The 19,481-nt window shown below is 51.7% G+C and overlaps 7 protein-coding genes across 7 annotated transcripts; 3 read left to right on the forward strand and 4 right to left on the reverse strand.

Annotated features, from left to right (window-relative positions):
* Positions 1–162: 162 nt before the first annotated feature.
* J4E82_000122 (uncharacterized protein) lies at positions 163–4,219 on the reverse strand (the record flags this gene model as incomplete). Its single annotated transcript, XM_051726445.1, has 11 exons — positions 163–332; positions 388–679; positions 744–839; positions 1,130–1,813; positions 1,867–2,325; positions 3,004–3,040; positions 3,094–3,766; positions 3,817–3,913; positions 3,970–3,988; positions 4,049–4,073; positions 4,126–4,219. The coding sequence occupies 11 exons, from the start codon at positions 4,217–4,219 to the stop codon at positions 163–165; spliced, it is 2,646 nt and encodes an 881-aa protein (XP_051593627.1).
* Positions 4,220–5,026: 807 nt separating this feature from the next.
* On the reverse strand, positions 5,027–6,594 carry J4E82_000123 (uncharacterized protein; the record flags this gene model as incomplete). The annotated part of the gene is made up of 4 exons (XM_051726446.1): positions 5,027–6,133; positions 6,188–6,320; positions 6,376–6,440; positions 6,496–6,594. 4 exons carry the CDS (start codon positions 6,592–6,594, stop codon positions 5,027–5,029), a joined length of 1,404 nt encoding a protein of 467 aa, XP_051593628.1.
* A 1,154-nt stretch (positions 6,595–7,748) lies between these two features.
* On the forward strand, positions 7,749–9,991 carry J4E82_000124 (uncharacterized protein; the record flags this gene model as incomplete). Its single annotated transcript, XM_051726447.1, has 5 exons — positions 7,749–7,856; positions 7,935–8,280; positions 8,335–9,368; positions 9,418–9,622; positions 9,669–9,991. 5 exons carry the CDS (start codon positions 7,749–7,751, stop codon positions 9,989–9,991), a joined length of 2,016 nt encoding a protein of 671 aa, XP_051593629.1.
* Positions 9,992–10,758: 767 nt separating this feature from the next.
* Positions 10,759–12,829, reverse strand: J4E82_000125 (uncharacterized protein; the record flags this gene model as incomplete). The annotated part of the gene is made up of 2 exons (XM_051726448.1): positions 10,759–12,723; positions 12,782–12,829. 2 exons carry the CDS (start codon positions 12,827–12,829, stop codon positions 10,759–10,761), a joined length of 2,013 nt encoding a protein of 670 aa, XP_051593630.1.
* A 474-nt stretch (positions 12,830–13,303) lies between these two features.
* On the forward strand, positions 13,304–14,110 carry J4E82_000126 (uncharacterized protein; the record flags this gene model as incomplete). The annotated part of the gene is made up of 3 exons (XM_051726449.1): positions 13,304–13,365; positions 13,421–13,625; positions 13,694–14,110. 3 exons carry the CDS (start codon positions 13,304–13,306, stop codon positions 14,108–14,110), a joined length of 684 nt encoding a protein of 227 aa, XP_051593631.1.
* Positions 14,111–14,749: 639 nt separating this feature from the next.
* On the forward strand, positions 14,750–16,754 carry J4E82_000127 (uncharacterized protein; the record flags this gene model as incomplete). Its single annotated transcript, XM_051726450.1, has 5 exons — positions 14,750–14,992; positions 15,045–15,422; positions 15,484–16,249; positions 16,300–16,482; positions 16,558–16,754. 5 exons carry the CDS (start codon positions 14,750–14,752, stop codon positions 16,752–16,754), a joined length of 1,767 nt encoding a protein of 588 aa, XP_051593632.1.
* A 707-nt stretch (positions 16,755–17,461) lies between these two features.
* On the reverse strand, positions 17,462–19,112 carry J4E82_000128 (uncharacterized protein; the record flags this gene model as incomplete). Its single annotated transcript, XM_051726451.1, has 4 exons — positions 17,462–17,799; positions 17,861–18,495; positions 18,545–18,890; positions 18,941–19,112. The coding sequence occupies 4 exons, from the start codon at positions 19,110–19,112 to the stop codon at positions 17,462–17,464; spliced, it is 1,491 nt and encodes a 496-aa protein (XP_051593633.1).
* Between the last annotated feature and the right edge of the window lie 369 nt (positions 19,113–19,481).

Raw genomic sequence — 19,481 nt, forward strand, 5'->3', positions numbered from 1 at the left:
AGGTATATTGGAAGCTTTGGAGCACTTGAGTGTCGAGTGCCGATTTAGGGATTTCAGAACATCACTCTGCGATCACAGCTTTAGTGCCATGAGGAAGTGGAAGCCAAGAGACAACCAAACCATTCTACACTTACTGATAGTCTCGATACAATATACGAAGTGCTAAACAACCATATCGCTCAAGGACGGTGACTCGTCCACTCTCATCCTCGACAGCTCAAAGCTCAATACGGTGTGATCCATGTAGTACATTAACAAGCGCCATCGCCTTGGTTGCAATGTCTCTTTCTCTTGTTCCAATGCTTCAGTGTCTCTTGGAACGTCAAACATGCCTAGATCAGACACAAGTTAGACACTGGATGTATAGATGAACATTCTGCATCGTACCTTGTATGGGTGCTACAGCTATACCAAGCAGTCGTCCCTGCGGCACTCCAGTAATTTTTGTCTGATCGCTTTTGTGGAAGGGCAACAAATACTCGAGCTTGAATCCATACCGTGGCTGTTCGTGGTCCTCGCGCTTAGTAAAACATAAGCTGAACACGCCAGCATGACCAATCGGAGATCCGACTATGAAGATGCCTAGCTCAGGTATCTGAGAAAAGAAGCAGTGTCGATCTTGAGAGGTGAGGGTCTCTACCCATCGGCCCGGATGTAGTGGTCGCTGCATAGCAGTAACCTGCAATATCGGTGTACGAAGTCAGTGCGTATCTCACCTGCATTTCGTAGATTGGAATTCTCACTTGATTGAGGGTATAGTTCATGGATGTCTTGTATGAGCCCTGAACAAGAAAAATGTCCTCCTTCGTAAAGATCAGAAAAGGAGCAATGATGGCATCCTAGTTTGGTCAATTTGAAGCGATGTGAGAAGGTGAAAATATATATCTTACAGTGCCACTGAGTTGTTTGAGCTGTCTTGGATTCTTGACTACGCGATAAGGTCTTTTGATTACGGGTTGGGCCGCATAAAATATTCCCAGCTGAGCTAACATATGCAGGTGAGACTCATGTTGAATGAGCGGTTGTGTAGTGTCGCCGTTATGAAGCTCGCCTGCCATCTAATAGCAAACATGTAGTTAGTACTATGTCGTTTGGCAAGAATCTCTTTGTGTGTACTTTGAGGGTATACTTTGAGCCGTGGCAACAAACAAGATGACCTGGGCTTCTTTGTGCACACGCTTTGACTTACAGCTTGGATCAATTGCGCAAAAGGTTGTGCGGGTTGTTCGTCATCTGTACCGTCGTCTCCATCATCTGCGGCCTCCGAATCGTATTCACTTTCGCTAGACTCGGAAAATGGAGAGGTGCGGTTCGAAACTCGGAAGCGTTCCTTCTGATTGGTGATGTCCATAAAGTCGGCCGTACTGGCAGCTGGAGTAAATTCTTCCGCTGAGGACGACTCATACGCTGATCGTATATCCAGTGCTATGGTACCCCAGGCGCCATGGAGTACATTCTGAGCGGCTGGGCATTCGCACAGAAATCTGTGGCGAAAGTAACGAGGCGGCGTCGAGAGATCGCTCGCGCTTGCGCACCAGCCCAGCTGAAACGTGGCTACCTCTTCTCTTGAATTCAAGTCCCACAATGCAGTTTTGCCATCGATACAACTGCTCAGAAGCCAACGCCCAGAATCACCATAGAACGACAGCGCAGGGATGTTGTTTGTCGCTGAGAGAGTAAAAACATCATCTTTTTGCCTGCTATATGGAAAATTAGGAGCAGGCGGTGAAAGCCCGTAGGCATTGTGGTCTGAGGTGTCCAATTCGCTACCAGAAGCGAGCGCATACGCGATTATGGTGATACGATGAGTGTTCTATCCAAGGTCAGAAGAGCAGGGCGCATGCGAGACTTGGAAATCATCATTACCGCACTAATTGCAATGATGCGGGCCTCCCGATGCACCGCTAAGCCCCATGCACTCGCACCAACGTTACGGTTGAGGAACACATGGATGCTATCGTCGTTGATAGGCTCTTGCAGATTGGTCCTGTGTTCGAGTGTTCGTTGGATCTCTTGAATTCTGTATCCGATAACGTCACCGTCGTCACAGGCCAGAAGAAGAATCTCTTCATTGCCGAGATAATCAACAAGGATACGGGTAATAGAGTGAGGGTTTGAAGGGTCAATCCCTTGTCCAACGACACCAGTTTTGGGCGGATGTAGGACAAGCTCAGCCTCGCTAGGTAAATTCTGATCGGGAAAACTGGGTTGATAGACATGAACTTCATCGACAGAGGCGAGGAAATAGAGATTATATCGATGCGAAAGTGCCGTCAAGTCGCAACGCCATCCTCTCAAACTTGGTTGTGCGACTTTGTCGGGAAACTATTCTGGGTCAACGGCCGTCTTGAGAAGCAAATTAGTCAACTCAGCAAATAACTCACCCTTTGGTCTCCGCGATGATATCCCGTTGGGATACAAGCGATACGTTGGTACATAGCGAATACCGCATTCTTGCCTTGAGGGAGGCGATACAGGAGCGAAGACGAGAGAAGGAACGTGGGTTGGTCGCACGCGTGTGACGTGAGCTAGCGTCGAGCACGGTCTCATGATTGGTCAATTCAACGTGCTGCGACTACCCCAAGGATATGGAGAAGTCTGATCTAGTGAGTGGTAACGCACACTCCAGTCAGAGTGGTATCCCATAAGACCACGCAGGCAAGACAACGTGAGAATATTAAGGATTTGTTTCACAAAGCAAAGCCCAGAAATGTCAATCTTCTTTGTGCTGGGAAACGGCTGTATAGGGTGCATTTTCACAGAATTTCACAGAATTTCACACATGGACGTAGGATCGAAAACAGATTTCCATGTCAGAGGCCTTTCAGCTTCATTGGTATTATAGTGTTATTGCGCGATATGAACATAATAGTCATATATATCTCTAGTCGTGTTCTCCCATACGAAGACGAGGGCCTTCGCAACCCGATTGAATAGATCATAGCTTGAACATCAAACCCGGTAGATTGAGACTCCGAACGCCATCTAATGCTTCGCAGTGACTTTGTCGCCGGTGAGCTTCTCAACAGCCTCCTTGGCACTAAAGATTGGTTAGCTTGTCTGCGAACATGTGGTAGTGATGGCAAAACTTACACATCGCCCAGAGCAACCATGCAGACCGTCTGCCAAACGCCAAGACCAATGCGGGGAGTAACACCACGGTAAAGACCCTTGATACCGTTGTTCGAGTAGATGTACTTGAACGCTGATGCAACGTTCAGGTTCTTGGGGCGGTTAGGATCAACAGTCTTGGACTGGAGCTCAACGCGGATGACCTCGATAGGTTGGTTCCACGCGCTCAAACCACCACCGAGAGCTGAAGCAGTGATTTTTTCAACCACTGAGAGCTTCTCGCCATGCTCTTTGTCCATGACCCTGCGAATACCTGTTTCCGCAACACGGGACAGACCAAAGCGAGATCCCCAGTTGGTGACCTGGCGCACCGCGACGGCGTTGACACCACGGTTGATACCGCGGAGACCCTCCGTGCGCCAAATCTGCATGAAGGTCTCAAGCGTACCCGGGGGCTTCGCGCCGGTGGCTGCGACCTTGTGCTTTGTGATCTCGACCGTCTTCATGCAAGTGCAGAAACCCATGGTGGCATAGGCTTGCGCGAGACCACCCGTCATACCACCAGAGATACCAGCAAGGAAGTCGGGAGCGCCGAACGACTTGGCGTAGTATTCGGCTTCTGAAGCGACAAAGAGGAGGACGGCTCCCTTGGTGGAGGCTTCGATCCAGGCCCATGGAATGAGACCCTGGTAGACTGCATGCTTGTTAGTGACAAGTGTTGAAAGTCACGCAACGTGTACTGACATCCGAGAACACCTCCACGCGCCCAGATGCGGCCAATAGCTCCCGAGAAGCCTTCAGACCTGTTGGCAGCCATGGTAGTCTTGACGACCTCCAACGGCTATTTTCCAGCGTTAGTGTGTTTCCAGAAAGCACGTAGTTCTCAGAATCGCGTACCTGTCCCAGAGTTGTTACTCTGTAGGGCTCAGTTAGTGCCAATCCTGTCCTGGGGTCGAAGTGGGCTGTGTTTACTTACTCAAACATGTTGAGACCAGCACCAACTGTGGTTTCAGTCAGCATACATCAAGACTCTTCATCTGCAGACAGACTCACGCAACAAGTTGCTGAACTTGACCGGCTTCTTCTCGAGCGTTGGCGGGCCGTTCCTGGCCATGCTGGGGACGCCCGTCGCAGGTGTGGAGCTCATTCTCTGGGGTTCTCTTGTCGAAGATATGCGGCCTGACCAAGGCAAAAGGGTGCTTCGTCGCAAATGTGAGTGGTATCAAGTGTGTGAGCAAAGAGAGGAAAGGGATGCATAGAAAAACGGTATAAGCTTGCGAGGTGGTCTGTGTTGCTCTGGTTGACCGCCGTCCGGGCGCGCTATAATTGGGGTTGTCCCTGAGGCTATCGGCCACTTGGCGGAAGAGCCATGTCCCGCTCATGCTTTCCGCACCTCTGTACCATGCTGGAGGGGTCTACCGTTGCTTTTGCAATCCATGTTCCTGTGCAGAGTCGCTCCCTCCAATGCGAGAGTCTTCATGCTTGCTTTTGCCATTTCTACGTACGACTCCATACGACATCAGTTGCACTGCAAGTTGTTGGGTCTCGGATTGGCGTCGGGCGCGCTGCACAGCTCAACGATCCGTATCGGTTCCCCATCGCTCAACGAAAGGGGATACCCACACCCCGACTATCCCGGTTACTTTTCTCACCGTTCGTTGCTTTTTGCACCGCTGCAATTGGGCCAAACTCGTGCAGTCGTATCATCTCCGGACGTGCTCATCGGCATTTGTCGTGCACAGAAACACAATATGGTGAACTTCATGGAGAGTAGATTTCTGGTCATCAAGACATGAGATTACAGCAGGTCGTCTACTGAAAAGTAGTCATATAGCGCCGTAACGCTCCCATTCCCTATCCTTACATTGCAATTCTACACAGGACAAGGTATCTTAGAATGTCAAACAAATTCCCCCACATTCTCCTGACTGTAGAGCACGTTGCAGTAACGTGCTTACAACTTTGCGCCAACCAACTTGGCGTAAGCCTCAGTGCTGAAAGACTTGGGCCTCTCAATGGGGGCACCGACGGCACGGTCGATGATGAGCTGGGGAAGGACACCGAGCGCACGGGATACACCAAAGAGAACAGTGTAGTAGTTCTGCTCAGTGAGGCCGTAGTACTGGAGGAGGACACCGGAGTGGGCGTCGACGTTGGGGTAGGGGTTCTTGGTCTTGCCGTGCTCGGTGAGAACACCGGGGGCGATCTTGTAGACCTGGCTGACGAGCTTGAACATGGGGTCGTCGGGCAGGTGCTTCTGAGCGAACTCGCGCTGGGAGACGTAGCGGGGGTCGGTCTTGCGGAGAACAGCGTGGCCGTATCCGGGAACGACTTGGCCAGCCTTGAGGGTGGACCACAAGTAGTCCTTGATGGCCTGGTCGCTGAGGTCGTTGCCAATAGCCTTCTTCATCTTCTGGAGCCAGACAAGGACTTCCTGGTTGGCCAATCCGTGGAGAGGACCAGCAAGACCGTTGAGACCGGCAGCCAGAGACAGGTAAGGAGAGCTGAGAGCAGATCCAACCAAGTGGGTGGTGTGGGCGCTGACGTTGCCACCCTCGTGGTCGGTGTGGATGGTGAGGTACAGGCGCATCAGCTCAACGAAGTCCTTGTTCTCGGCGAAACCGAGCTGGTTGGCCAAGTTGAACGAGTAGTCCTTGTCCTTCTGGATGGGAGCAACCTTGCCGTCCTTGTAGATGTTGCGGTAGATCTTGGCGGCGAGAGTGGGGAGCTTCGCGATGAGGTCCATGGCATCCTCAAAGGTGTGCTCCCAGTACTGCGACTTGTGCATACCCTTGGCGTAGGCCTTGGCGAAGTTGGACTCGTGCTCGAGAGCGGTGACGGCGAGAGAGAACTGAGCCATTGGGTGGAGGTCGCTGGGGCAGCGGTCGATGAGCTCCTCGACGAACTTGGGGACGTCGGAGCGGGCAGCCCACTCAGCGGAGAGGTCGCGGACCTGCTGCTCGGAGGGGACCTCGCCGGTCAAGAGGAGCCAGAAGAGACCTTCTGGGAGAGGCTCCTGGCCACCGGGGGCCTTGGGGAGGAGCTCCTGGCATTCGGGGATCTATCACATATGAGCAGCGGTTCCAGAAAAGCGGTAAAAAATGCTAGAACATACGGTCTTGCCGCGGAAGCGGATACCCTCCTCAGAGTCAAGAACTGAACCCTCCCAGACGAGGGACTTGATGCCACGGGCACCACCGTAGACCTGGTCGAGAGTGACCTCGCCGACAACAGTGTTGCCGTGCTCCCTAGGATATGATGTCAGCGGTGCATTGCGGCGGGCGCGGGCATGACAGCACGTACTTGCGGAGCTTCTTGATCTTCTCGATCTCACCGGGCAGCTTGTTGGCGAAGGTCTCCTTCAGCGACTGCAATTGGCTTGGTTAGCGTAGTTCCTAGCCTGGAGAAAGCAAGTGGGCATACCTGAGTCTTGCTGGAGTAGCAGCGGAGGCCATTGAAGGCTGTGGTCCGCAGAGGGGCGGCAGCGCGGAAAGCGCTCGACAGTCGTAGAGCAGATGCCATTGTAGTGATGTGTGAGGAAGGACAAGAGGGCGGGTGGATGGGTGCGAGTTAAAAGGCTGCGATCGGGACGATGCGAGAAAATATCGGTGGAGCTCGCACGGTCGTCATGGTCGCGCAACCATGCAGCGAAAGGAATACTACCCGCGCGGGCAACGTTCGGAAGTCCCTCAGTTCCGGAGCTGTGGGATCCCCTGGACAATTGCTGTCGAGTGAAGAATGCCTTCACTCAATGGCCCGCATGTAGCATACCGGGAGAACTCATGTTGTCGTCGTGCCCATGTCCACTTGTGCTTCGACATCGATTACGTAGCCGCTACTGCCCATGTCCGTGTATACAAGCCATGGTATGGAGTAGCTAAGCTTGGAACATGTAACAGGACATCTTATCGCCTCGGCATAGCATTAGTCGTGCTTGGAGACTGCAGCAAAGAACATGCAGACAGAAAATGCTCGTATGCCGTATGCAAGGCACAGTTTCTGCTGTGGGTCATACAACTGGAAGAGGCCACATGTACAGAAAGGCCGGGACATTGTTGGGTCAACAAATGCAGGGCTCCCAGATGCTGCAAGCGTCCGGCCAGCAGCCTTGGAAGTCCGGGCTGGGGTGGAGCACTCCATCATGTCGTCACGTGTCGGCTGCTAGCGCCATTTTCTCAAACTCGGCACGAAGGAGGCACCTAGCCATCCCTCTGGACTCCATCACACAGGTCTCACTCGCCTGCACTGCAACTGCGCCCTTGACGTAGATCAGCCTCAACTCTTGCGACCTATCCCCACTGCTTCTTTGAACTCTGGTTCGCTGCGAATCTCGTAGAAATCGCTGGCGCATCTCAATCTCTGCGCGCGGTCGCATTCTAGATTGAATCGCGCAACAGTCCGCTTCCTCACCCTACACAACACGTCAGCGCAATCCCCCCACTGCGCATTGCATCTCGCGCTCAGCTCGCTCAACTGCACTTTTCGTTCTCCAGTCATCGTACTACCTAGATCTGTCCGCTTCGGCTGTCATCTTGCGGGTTCGAGTAAAGTGCTTGCGCGTTTGCCATCTCGGTTCTCTCACCACCGCGCTGAACTCTTATAGCACGCTATCACCGACACGTCTCTTTCTTTCGCATCAAGTCTGATCTGGCTCGTTGAACCTAATCATGGCAGCCATGGACGAATTAGGCACGCAATTGCAGTCACTACAGGCCCTCAAGCCGCCCGGTGTCACACCAACCAAGATCAAGGCTATCACGCAGCTATGCGTAGACAACATCCAGGTATGCCAGTCGCGAGGACCTCCTACACATCTTTCGTGCACATGGGACACCGTACTAAGTATTTCAACTCACATATAGTCTCATTCCGTAATCGTTCAAAAGATCGCCCAACAGCTTCAGAACAGCGTCGCCACACACAAGCTAGGAGTACTATACGTCGTAGATGCAGTCGCCCGCCAATGGGTTGAGAGAGCTAAGCAGGCCGGTCAGACCGTGTCTAAGCATGCTGCCCAAGGAACATATGCTTCAGGAGTGCAAATGATGCGAGACGTGCTTCCAGCTATGATGCACAACTTGATTCAGTCAGCTCCAGAGACACAGAAAGAGAAGATCTCGAAACTTCTAGACATATGGGAGCGTGGCCAAACCTTCCCGCTCGACATGCTCGCAGGCTTCAAGCAACAGCTGAATGGAGGCCAAAATAGTAGGTCACGGCCCGTACTTCAGTCTCCATATAGCTAACCAGTAGGGAACGTAGATGTGCCAGCGCCGTCAGAGCCGCCTAAGAGCAACGGCTCAGCCCCAGTCTTCAACGGCCACACTAACCAACAGCCACCACCACCACCTGTAGCTATGCCCCAACCTCCGCAGGACCCAGGTGCTCTTTTCGCCGCGCTCGCTGGCGTTGGTCAGCATAATGGGCAAACTAACCCCCCACCTGCAGCAGCCTCTCCATTTCCTTTTCAGCAGAATATGGTACCGCCCCCACCTCCTGGATTTATGCCTCCGCCACCTACTGGAGTAATTGGGCAGCCTAACATGCCTGTTCCGCCTGCTGGTACGAATGAGATCGTGACTCAGATTTTAAAGGCCATGACTGCTGGCTCTATCCCACCCGATCAGGCAATACAGGCATTGAATACATTGGCTATGGCCCAAAATGGCGGAATGCCTATGCCGCCTCCGGCTGTTGCACAGACATCACAGGTTCAGCCTGCTGTACAGAACGGTAACCAGGGAGACAGATATGATCTGAACGATACTAGAATGCGAGATCGTAGCAGATCGCCTGACTATCAACGTCGACGATCGCCTGTGAGATCTCCACCGAACCCGAATCGGCGGGAGAGTCCAACATATGGTGTGTACGATCCCAATGCAGGTCCTGAAGGCAATGCACAACGCTTTGAGCGAGGTGAGCGCGGTCGTGGTCGTGGTAAACAGCGGGGAGGTCGTAATGATCGTAATGAATATCGCCAGCGTTCTCCGCCGCGGCGGCAACCGAGTCCACCTAGAGCGGCGTATGGCCAGTCAAAGTATATTGAGTGGGACGAAACTCTTCCGCGCGATCACATCAGGGTTCTCAGTCGTACATTATTCGTAGGTGGTGCTGGTGGGACGGAAGGTGAGATCCGAAGCATATTCGCTCGTTTCGGTAGAGTCCAAACATGTATTGTCAATCAGGATAAGCGACATGCCTTCGTCAAGATGTTGACCCGTCCGGATGCTGTTGCTGCCAAACAGGGTATGGACACTCTTCAGGATCCCGCTGCGCAGTCCAAAGCGCGCCAGGTAAGGATGTTGTTCTTTGAGTACCTGCCTCATTTACTAACGATACTAGACGAGATGGGGTGTCGGCTTTGGTCCTCGTGACTGTAGTGATTACACCACGGGAATTAGTGTAGTTCCCATTTCTCGTCTTACCGATGCTGATCGCAAGTGGGCTCTGACCGCTGAGCATGGTGGAACAGGTGGCCGGCCACTAGAAGGAGGCATGGTAATCGAAGAGCCTGACATCGAGATTGGTGCAGGTGTTTCTTCAAAAGGTATGCATACCGATCCCTCCTTCGTCACACGACTAACGAAACATAGCCATTAGCCGACGTGTACCGACTGATGCCCCTCGTGGTGGTCGTGGGGGGTTCGGTAATCGAGGTGACTTCAATGCCCGTGGAGACCATGGCGGACGTGGTAATTTCAACGGACGAAATGACTTCAGTGAACGTGCAGATTTCGGACGCAACGATCTCGCTGGCGGGCGTGGTGGTTTCGACAACAACGGTCCAGCCAAGTTTCGCAAGCAAGATCATCGTGCCGTCAACGACCCACGACACATTTCGCCCCGGCCTGAGCAAGGCGTTGCTGTCCCACCTGCAGTTCCTGGCTTCGGGTTCCAGTTGCCAGGGTTTTCATGACTCCCACAGGGATGACTTGCTTTCAACACAGTGATTGTGCCGGCACTCTGATTTAAATCACTTTTCTGTACACAACTATTTTCCAACCGACTAGCCTGCCAGAGGTGATAGTCTTTCAACACGGGTCTTTCTGGCCTTTGTCCTTTACGAATACGTTGTGAGCATCATCGGAACCGCGGTAAAGCATATCCACGGTGGACCGCTTGCTTTCCTAGTTCAAGAGCATTGCAAGGCGTTGCGGCTGCGATTGCGATTGCGACTACCTGTTTTCCAGTCCAGCACTGGCACACGGTGGGAGCGAAAATATCCCAAAGGTTTCCCAAATCAACCAGCCAAGTGTACCAATACGTTAATTTGCATTCACGCTTCGGCGGTATATCCCTAGTATCTCTGGTATATTCACCCTGGTTACTGGCCTTGTAATGAAAATACGATCTTCTATCTTCGCCCAGTTCTCATCCCGTGCATCTGCATATCACGCTTGTTTGAGTTTGATACTGACACATGACTAACATGCACGTACCCAACAGAGATGTGGCGGCCAGTGAGGAGAATCAAGCACTCTGGCAGGCTACAGGGTTTGACAATTGGTATTGCACGGATCAAGATGTCGAAGGGATAAAATGCATCTTAATAACAAGGCTTCTGATAATAGACATAGTGATAATAGTGATAATTTTCCTTAATGAGTTTCACCAAATCATACGATACTGTATAGCTATTAAGTTTCCTAAACAAGACCTATTGCCTCATGTTTAAGGAGAGCTCTATTTCCTCTTGGTAGCACCGCTCTTCTTCTGGCTACCTGTCGCCTGTGCTTCCGCCTTCTCCTTCTGCACCTTCTCCAGCTTGTCAGCGTCAGGCACCTTCAAGCTCTTATCGCCGCCAGGATGCGCAGCGAGTGGCTTGTTGGCATCCTTCTCCTCGACCTCCTCTTCATCACCACCCTGTCCAAACTCGTTGATACGGTTGTAATCGACCTTGTACTTCCAAGTCTGAAACAGGTAAACGAAGAAGATGACGTCGTCACGGAGAGTAGCCAGACGGTGCAGAGTAGGCATCTTGATAGTGAAAGCGAAGAGGTCGTCGATGAAGGTGTTGAGGAACTTGTATGTCATGGCGCGTCCGGGCATGTGAGCAACGGACTGCAGGCGGTAGTTGATGTAGAGAGCGGGGACCATCATGAGGAAGCCGTAGGCGTAGACGGAGCCGACGAGGGTGGTGATGATGAAGGAGTACCACGACTTGTGTGTTTCGTACATGAGAGAGTAGATCGCATAGGCGATGAGGAGAGGTACGGCGACCATGTAGAGATACTTGAATGCGATGGCGTCGTATTCTTCTGTCTTCTTCTCTGTATCGGAGAGGACGTGCTTGTCCTCGAACACGATGGTGTAAGGAAGCAGAGAGCCGGGTGCTGTTTGCCGAATGCGCACATTGACTGACTTGGTAATCTTCCATGCTTCGATTGCCATGCCCATACCCTGACCAAAGAGGATCATGTAAGACGTATTCTCGTTGTTGTCGATGAGATAGAGGAAGATGACGGCCTGCATGAAGACGTTTGCGAGGATAGTACGGACTGAAGTTCCAACATTGTCTTTCTTCTTGCGCCAATGCTGAACGTCGTTCTTGAAGGCGAGCATCTCGAAGATCATGTGGAAGACGGAGACGACTGCGGTGATGGCGAGTAGGTATGAATTGCTGTCAATGAGGATCTCTTTAAACATCTCCATCTCAGAGCCATCGCCACCTCCGGGGGTGGATTGACCGGCAGCGGCTGCCCTGGCGTTGGCATTGAGGTTTTCGTCGACTGCTGCGAAGATGTTGTATTTCCAGTGGGCAAGGTTGTTGAGCTTCACGTTGAGTGGGAGGGTTGTGACAGTGTCGTTCAGCTCAATCATGTGCTTCTTGAGCTGCCAGAAAGTGTTTGTGAAGACGATGGGATAGTACCAACTGTGTTGACCAGTCGGATCTCGTGCACCAGTGGCTTCAATTGTAATGAATCTCCTTGGACCGGGATGCATGGTGGCGTACTGCATGGTGCCCGCGTCGGGGATCAAAGAGACGGTGAAGTTGGGATGGTAGTAGGAAGCCACGATCTTTGGCGCATTCTTCTCTTCTTCAGTCTCGACGGCGTCTCTTTCGGGCATATCGCTCAGCAAGTTCCTAGTCTTCGCAATCTTCTTTTTGGGCTGGTATTGGGACAGTGGGCGGATAAAGTGATAGGCCTTGCTGGTGTCATAGCCTGGCTGCGCGGGATCGAGCACACTGCCGCTCTGCGCCACATAGAAGTGAGCAAGTAGAGTGGCATTATGTTGCACCTCGCGTGGAACTTTGAACTCAGTATGGATCTCTCTGTTGTCCTTGTAATCTCCAAATTTGAAGTTCTTCTCGTCAATCAATAGCGATTCCTTGGGCATCGACTTGAGCGGGGGCATGGCGACGGACGAGGAGATGTACATGGCGATGTCCATCTCAATGCCAGCAGGCCACATGGGCGCAACAGCATACGGGACAGGGCTCCACTGCGCGCCAGGATCGAGAGATTGTGGGCGCTGTTCCCACGCGGGAATCACGACATTGCCAGACGGCTTGACAGCAGCGACGGAGCCAGTTTGCGCGGCATCGTTGACGGCGGGGGCGGTCTGAGGGGACTTTGGCATGATGTACTTCATGCCACCCTGAATAAGCAAGAAGATGCCTACGCTTTGCGCGATCGACCTGAGGAGCTATTGTGAAGCCGTTAACTGGGTATCGCAAAATGGAGGGGTCTCGTTCGCGACATACACTCTTGCCCTCCTCAGGCGGTGCGGCGGCTGCTTGTGCCTCTGGCATGGTGGCAACGTGCGGAACAGAAATTCCGTCTTGAGCAGCTTGCTAGGTGTAGAAGGATGATGGGCTCGCGATGAGGTCTGAACAGATAACCTGGAGACTTCCCGAGGAATTGGCGCTTCCCAGAGGTCCGTGCCTGCCTATCCCGGCTCAGGGTCTAGCCACATGGGCCAGCGAGATCCCGGCCCAGGTGGCAGTGACGACATGCAGCTTACCGAACTGCATACCCTTTAGGGTCTACCGCTCTCCAAGGGACTGCAACCATGAGTCGGCAAGAACATTAGCCATCGGGTACAGCCTGACTCACTCTGACACCTTGGAGCATGGGACTGTTGCCTGAATCTTGAATTATTTGAACCATTCTTTGCAGCCTTGTGTCCCTGCCCCTCACTCGCCTCAACACGTCAATTGCTACTGACAGCTCTCGTTCCGATACTAGCTTTCTCATTCCGAACACTCATCATCCACGCAATCGACATGGCAAACGACGACGCGACAGCCAGCAACGGCTCTACCAACCAGCCCGTGGTCGCTGTGTTGTACGTCGAACAATAAAGAGCCAACCAGCATATCCATTTACTAACCGCAATACAGTTGCGGCGCCTCCAGTGGTACATCACCAGTCCACATGGAGGCAGCAAGGTCGCTTGCACATGCCCTCCACAAAGCAAACACCAAGCTCGTATACGGTGGCGGCACGGTTGGCCTCATGGGTGAGGTAGCACGAACCCTTGTTTCGCTGTCCGGTCCCGACTCTGTTCACGGCATCATCCCCGCCGCTCTCACTCGACTCGAGCAAGTAAGTTAGGGACTGTACGGAATGTATGTGAGACATACACTAATATCGCTGTCTTTGCCTTTGAGCAGAATCACGACCCTTCCAATCCTACCGGCCACTCCATCGACTCGGCAATATACGGACGCACTACTGTCGTCAAAGACATGCACACGCGAAAGCAGATGATGGCTCAAGAAGTCGTCAAGGGAGGACCAGGTGGCGGCTTTGTTGCTCTACCTGGAGGCTACGGCACATTCGAAGAGTTGATGGAAGTCACCACTTGGAATCAATTGGGCATCCACAGCATGCCTGTGATAGTCTACAACGTGGATGGCTACTGGAGCGGCCTTATTGAGTGGGTCAAGAATGCTGTGACCAACGGCTTTATTGCACCCACCAATGCCGGAATTCTCTCCGAGGCTCTTAGTGCTGATGAGGTGATGACATGTCTGAAGGAGTATGAAAATGCACCTGGACGGTTCAACCTGACCTGGGAGGAGCAGTAACGGAATGCGTTACAAAGTTAGAAGGAAACTTCAACGTTCCGCTAACCACAAGCTAGAGCGTAGCTGTGTCTTGGAGGAGGCCGGTTGGTCACGATTGAGCTCTCTCCTTTGGCCAAAAGCAATGCATGGAGAACAGATCGTCAAGGTACGTCTGCGCGAGGTAAACAGAAGAATATGAAGAGAGCCCTTATTTCCGCCATTAGATCCACATCAGTAGATCCACATTAGACTACATCTTAGAATTCAAAACAACCATCTCTATGCAGAATTTGCCGACCGGTTTGGTATTATCCGACTGTCCGCGTAAGCTAATGAGACATTGGGAAAGTCCTTGCACTGCCCGTAACGACTTATCATCGGCAATAACGTCGTGCGGCCGAACCGGTTAGGTCGCATACACAATACAGTGTGGTGCTGGTTCTGTACGAAGCATCTAGACCTATTGAGGCAGGAGCAAAACCATTGTCAGACGCGCGAGCCACTTTGATTCGATAACACCCGCCCAGGTCAAGATAGTGACCTCAACGCGCATGCGACAAGCTTTGACAAGCCTTTTCCAAGACTGCTTAAATACGCTAGGGTAATGTCGCTCCTGCACTTCCTTCATTGTTCTTGCGCAATTTGTTTGCAGCTGTTACAATGCTTACCAAGTCAGTAGCAACGCTTTTGTTGGCGCTCTCAAGTCTCACCTTGCAAGTTGCTGCTGTTTCTCACAAGCAATGGAGCAAGCGGAGCGATCATTTATACCTACCGAAAGAGACTAGCGACTACAAGACCGCTACCGCTCCGAACAATGTCACCATTCGATACAAGAACCCGGGCATCTGTGAGACTACTCCAGGCGTGGACAGCTACTCTGGATATGTCGATCTGACACCTGATGTATGTACTTTCATCACACATAGCTTCAAGGTCTGCTTCTAACATCCTTTAGGTCCATGTATTCTTCTGGTTCTTCGAGTCCCGCAACAACCCTGCATCCGACCCATTCACTCTATGGTTGAACGGAGGGCCTGGCTCAGATTCGCTCATCGGTCTGTTCGAGGAGAATGGACCTTGCATGATTGATGACAACCTTACAGCAGTATACAATCCTTACAGCTGGAACAATGTCTCCAACATGCTGTATATCTCGCAGCCTGTCGGGACAGGTTTCAGCTACCAGAAGCAGGGTGTAGGAAGTTTCAATTCGTTCTCTGAAGACTTTCATTACAACTCTAGCGAATGGCCTGCTACGGGGAGATGGCCCCTGTTGGAACCGCTAAACACCGGCACAATTGACACTACTGACCTTGCTGCAGTTGCTGTATGGGTGAGTTGAATCTTTACGCTGAACACCGGTGGCTTGAGCTAATTTCACCCGAAAAATGCAGCACGTCTTCCAGGCACTTTTGGCTACTGTTCCAAAATTCGATGCGAAAATCGGAGACCTGAATGCTGCAAGAGACTTCAACCTCTTCACTGAGTCATACGGTGGTCACTATGGCCCAGCCTTCTTCAACTACTTCTACAACCAGAACTTGAAAATTGAGAACGGCAGCATGCCTGGCTACCCGCTTAACTTCAACTCTCTCGGCATAATCAACGGTATCATCGACGAGTCCATTCAGGCTGAGCACTACCCGGAATTTGCCGTTAACAACACCTACGGCATCAAGGCGTATAATGATACTGTCTACTCGTACGCCAAGTTCGCGAACAACATGTACAACGGCTGTCTCTACCAGATCGATCTCTGCCGAGCTGCTGCCGAAGGCAACACCAGTTACTACCACGCTGATGCAAAGATCACAGAGGCAGAGTTGACACCTGGTGAGATGCAGATTTGCAACGAAGCGGCAGATATGTGCCGTGACAACGTCGAATCTCCCTACTACTACTATTCTGGTCGCGGAGTCTATGATATCCGGCATACTTATGAAGACCCAACACCGCCTTCTAACTACCCCGGTTACCTCAACCTAGGAGAGGTACAAGATGCTCTCGGTGTTACGCTCAACTACTCTGGTAGCAATGGTATCTACTACGCGTTCCAGAACACGGGAGACTTCATCTACCCGAACTTCAGGCTTGATCTGGAGTACTTGCTTAGCCAGGATGTGCGCGTCAGCCTGGCGTATGGCGATGCTGACTACATCTGTAAGATTCGCCGTCTCTAACAACATTATGAAATCTGCTAATATGGTTAGGCAATTGGTTTGGTGGTGAAGCCATCAGTCTAGCAATGGAATACACGCATAGTGATGAGTTCCGTGCCGCGGGCTACGAAGCCATGGTTGTAGATGGCACAGAGTACGGCGAGGTACGCCAGTACGGCAATTTCAGCTTCGCGCGCGTCTACGAGTCGGGCCATGAGGTTCCTTACTACCAGCGTAAGTGTTTTTTTTTTCAACTTCTTTCCGACCTGCTTAGTCGTACGATGGTGTTCGCTAACATGGGATGTATAGCTGTTGCCGCGTTGGCTTACTTCAACCGTACCCTCTACCACTATGACATCGCAACAGGCGAGGAGAAGGTTACTGCTAATTTGACTACGTCTGGTCCGGCGAACGCAACGCACACGAACTCGTTTGTCCCGATCACGTCGTCCTACATTCAGGCTTTTCCGTCGCCCATTTACCCTGCGACCACGTCGGTGTATTAAGCTACGGCACCCTATATAAGCTCGATACGACCTTGTGTGCGAGTACATGTGACGTAGTCACAGCTCTTCATGTAATGTGTATAGCTATCACGACCTATAATGAACACCATGTGTATGATACGTTTGTTTCGCACCGTATACGATGACCAACGAACAGTACTTATCGATTCTCATCGCACTAACACGTCATCTGATGTGTTGTGTTGGTAGAAAATATCTCAAGCCATGCGGTGTCACATCGAGCTAACGTGACACGCGTTGAATCAAGGATTCTTGACCTTGTTCTTGAATCAAGATATGACACTATAAACGAATCGTTATGTGATCTAGGATGCAATCTTGCGCACAACGTAAAACGAAAGGAGGCTGGTACATAGTTTTGCATGCGCTTTGATGACATCATCAAATCAGGGAGGCTGGAACGGACCTTCCAGAGCTTCTCCTAACTCGTCATGTCGAAACGTACAACGTTCATTCAGACTTCGAGAGACGCATTTTTGTGTGTGTGTGTGTGCCCGGTATTGGAATATAACGTGACAATGGCCCATGTGGTTGTGGAAAGCGTGCTGAGGTGAGAGCTCAGAGGTGGAATTATTGGTAAGAGACATCAAAAATGGAAATCAGATATATAGCTAATATCCATATTCAGGCCCTTCTCGAACTCCAACGGGTCATCGCGCCGTATAACACTGGTTGAGAGCGCGCATTCAGTAGCTATATCTGAAGAGAGCATCCTGCCACTCCGTGAGATCTGAATCGACACTTACGCCAACTTGATCTGAGTCTTCACCTCGGTGAATAGAGACATCTCCCGTCGCTGCATCTCTTTTCCTGTTGCTCGCTTTCGCTGTAAAGTAATGGACTACAAAAAGAACAATCAAAGCACACCAGGCGACTACACTGGTGATGCATCCCTTGGTATAACGGGGTGCATCCTCCTTTTGCCATAGCTGAGGTCCGGTGATACAACCAACTGTGTAAAACACGAAGAAAATCGCGCTCACTACCGACTTCTTGGTGTTTCCTTTCACATTCGAAGCCATGACTGGATATGCGTGTGGGGAGTTAGTAGATGTCTCACATGCAGTTCGTACAAGGACACTTACGGCCTACAGCCACGCTCAGCGGGGGCGCCGTAGAGCCAGCAAACCACGTGGCGACGACAATGCCCCAGCTGTTGCTAGCCGGCAACAGGAGGAGGAGTAGGGTTCCCATCAAAGGCATCAATGCGACGAAGATACCGACCAGCCAGCGGGAATTGGGAAAGTAGGTAGGGCCGAGGGCACCAATCCACACCAATGCGAAAGAAACTCCACCCGATGGCAATCCGACCAACATGGTGCGGAAAGAGGTGAAACCGAATCTTTTAATGACGAGGGACGAGAACTTGACGATGGGAGTTGGCAGCGTAATGCAGAGAGCCATGAGCGCATAAAGCCATGTGCGTGGGTCGATGAATGCTTCCTTCAACTGAGTGGTGTCGAAGGAAGACCTATCCCGTGTCGCACGATCGACAGCAAGACGTTCAGTAGCGATGGCGCGCTCACGTTCAGTGAGAAACCAAGCGGTGGTCGTGCTCCGTGGCATGAAACTGACAAAGAGGATACCGCAGGCAACTGTAAGTCCACCGCAGATAAGGAAAAGCACTCTCCAAGATGCCAAGGCAAGGTTTCCGTTGCCAATACCGTACATCATGGTACCACCGACGATCTGCGAGATACCGAACATAGAAACCCACGTGCTGTATGCATGTTAGTGGACGATGTAGACAGGAGGTTTAGGAGCCTTACGCGATACGGATCGGGTGCTCGCTGCGCTTGTACCAGCCACTCGTGATTATCATGAAAGATGGCGCGACTGCACCTTCGGTCAGACCGAGGAAGAAACGAGCAACAGCAATTGTTGTCCAGTTGGTGGTGGCGCCCAAGCACATCTCTGCGATACCCCAAAGAATCACTGTGATTCCGACGAACAATGTGATAGGAAATCTGCTCATCAGATACGCCGCAGGGTACTCGGACACGAATTGACCAAAGTAGAAGATGGAGATGGCCCACGAGAACTCTGAACCAGACAGTTTCAGATCTTCCTCAAGACCAAAGACGGCAGCATAGTTGATGCTTTGCTTGTCGAGGTCTTTTTGCTATGTTAGAAAAGGCCTGGTCAGAACAAGGGGAAGAGCCTACATTGAAAGAAGTAAACAAGAGCCATGAGAGGAAGGATGACACGGTCAAGCTTCCTCAGAACAGCTCTCTCATCTTTGGGATCGATGTGGTAGGTGACAATCAGACCGCCCTCGAGTTTCTCGCTTGCCTCCTCGACCATCTCAATGCCACGCTTTTCGATCGACTCGGACATGGTAAGATATCGCACAATGAGTGTACTTGTCGTAAGGTGTGGTGATCTCTTTATCGGATAAGAAGTTTGACTTGAGATGCTACCATGAAATTTTGACCCTTGAGATTCTTATAGTTCCAGAGTGTGGCCAACTCCAGACTCTGTTTGCGCTGGTGGAAAACCTCTAGGGATTTCCCCATGGGGCGCCATCTGTGTGCGGAGAACATAGGGCTCAAGTTCACGTCGGATGCTGAAGCCGCACGCCCCTAGCGTGCTAGACAATCGCCGGATGTGACAGCCGCACTTCGTAATGGCTGCTAAAGGACTCAGCACGCCTCGGATGCCGCACCCGACCACGGGCTACCTAGGTAATGACTAGGAGTGTGAAGC

The sequence above is a fragment of the Alternaria postmessia genome (genome assembly GCF_024291825.1).
Source record: "Alternaria postmessia strain BMP 2775 chromosome Unknown scaffold_1, whole genome shotgun sequence".
Lineage (NCBI taxonomy): Eukaryota > Fungi > Ascomycota > Dothideomycetes > Pleosporales > Pleosporaceae > Alternaria > Alternaria postmessia.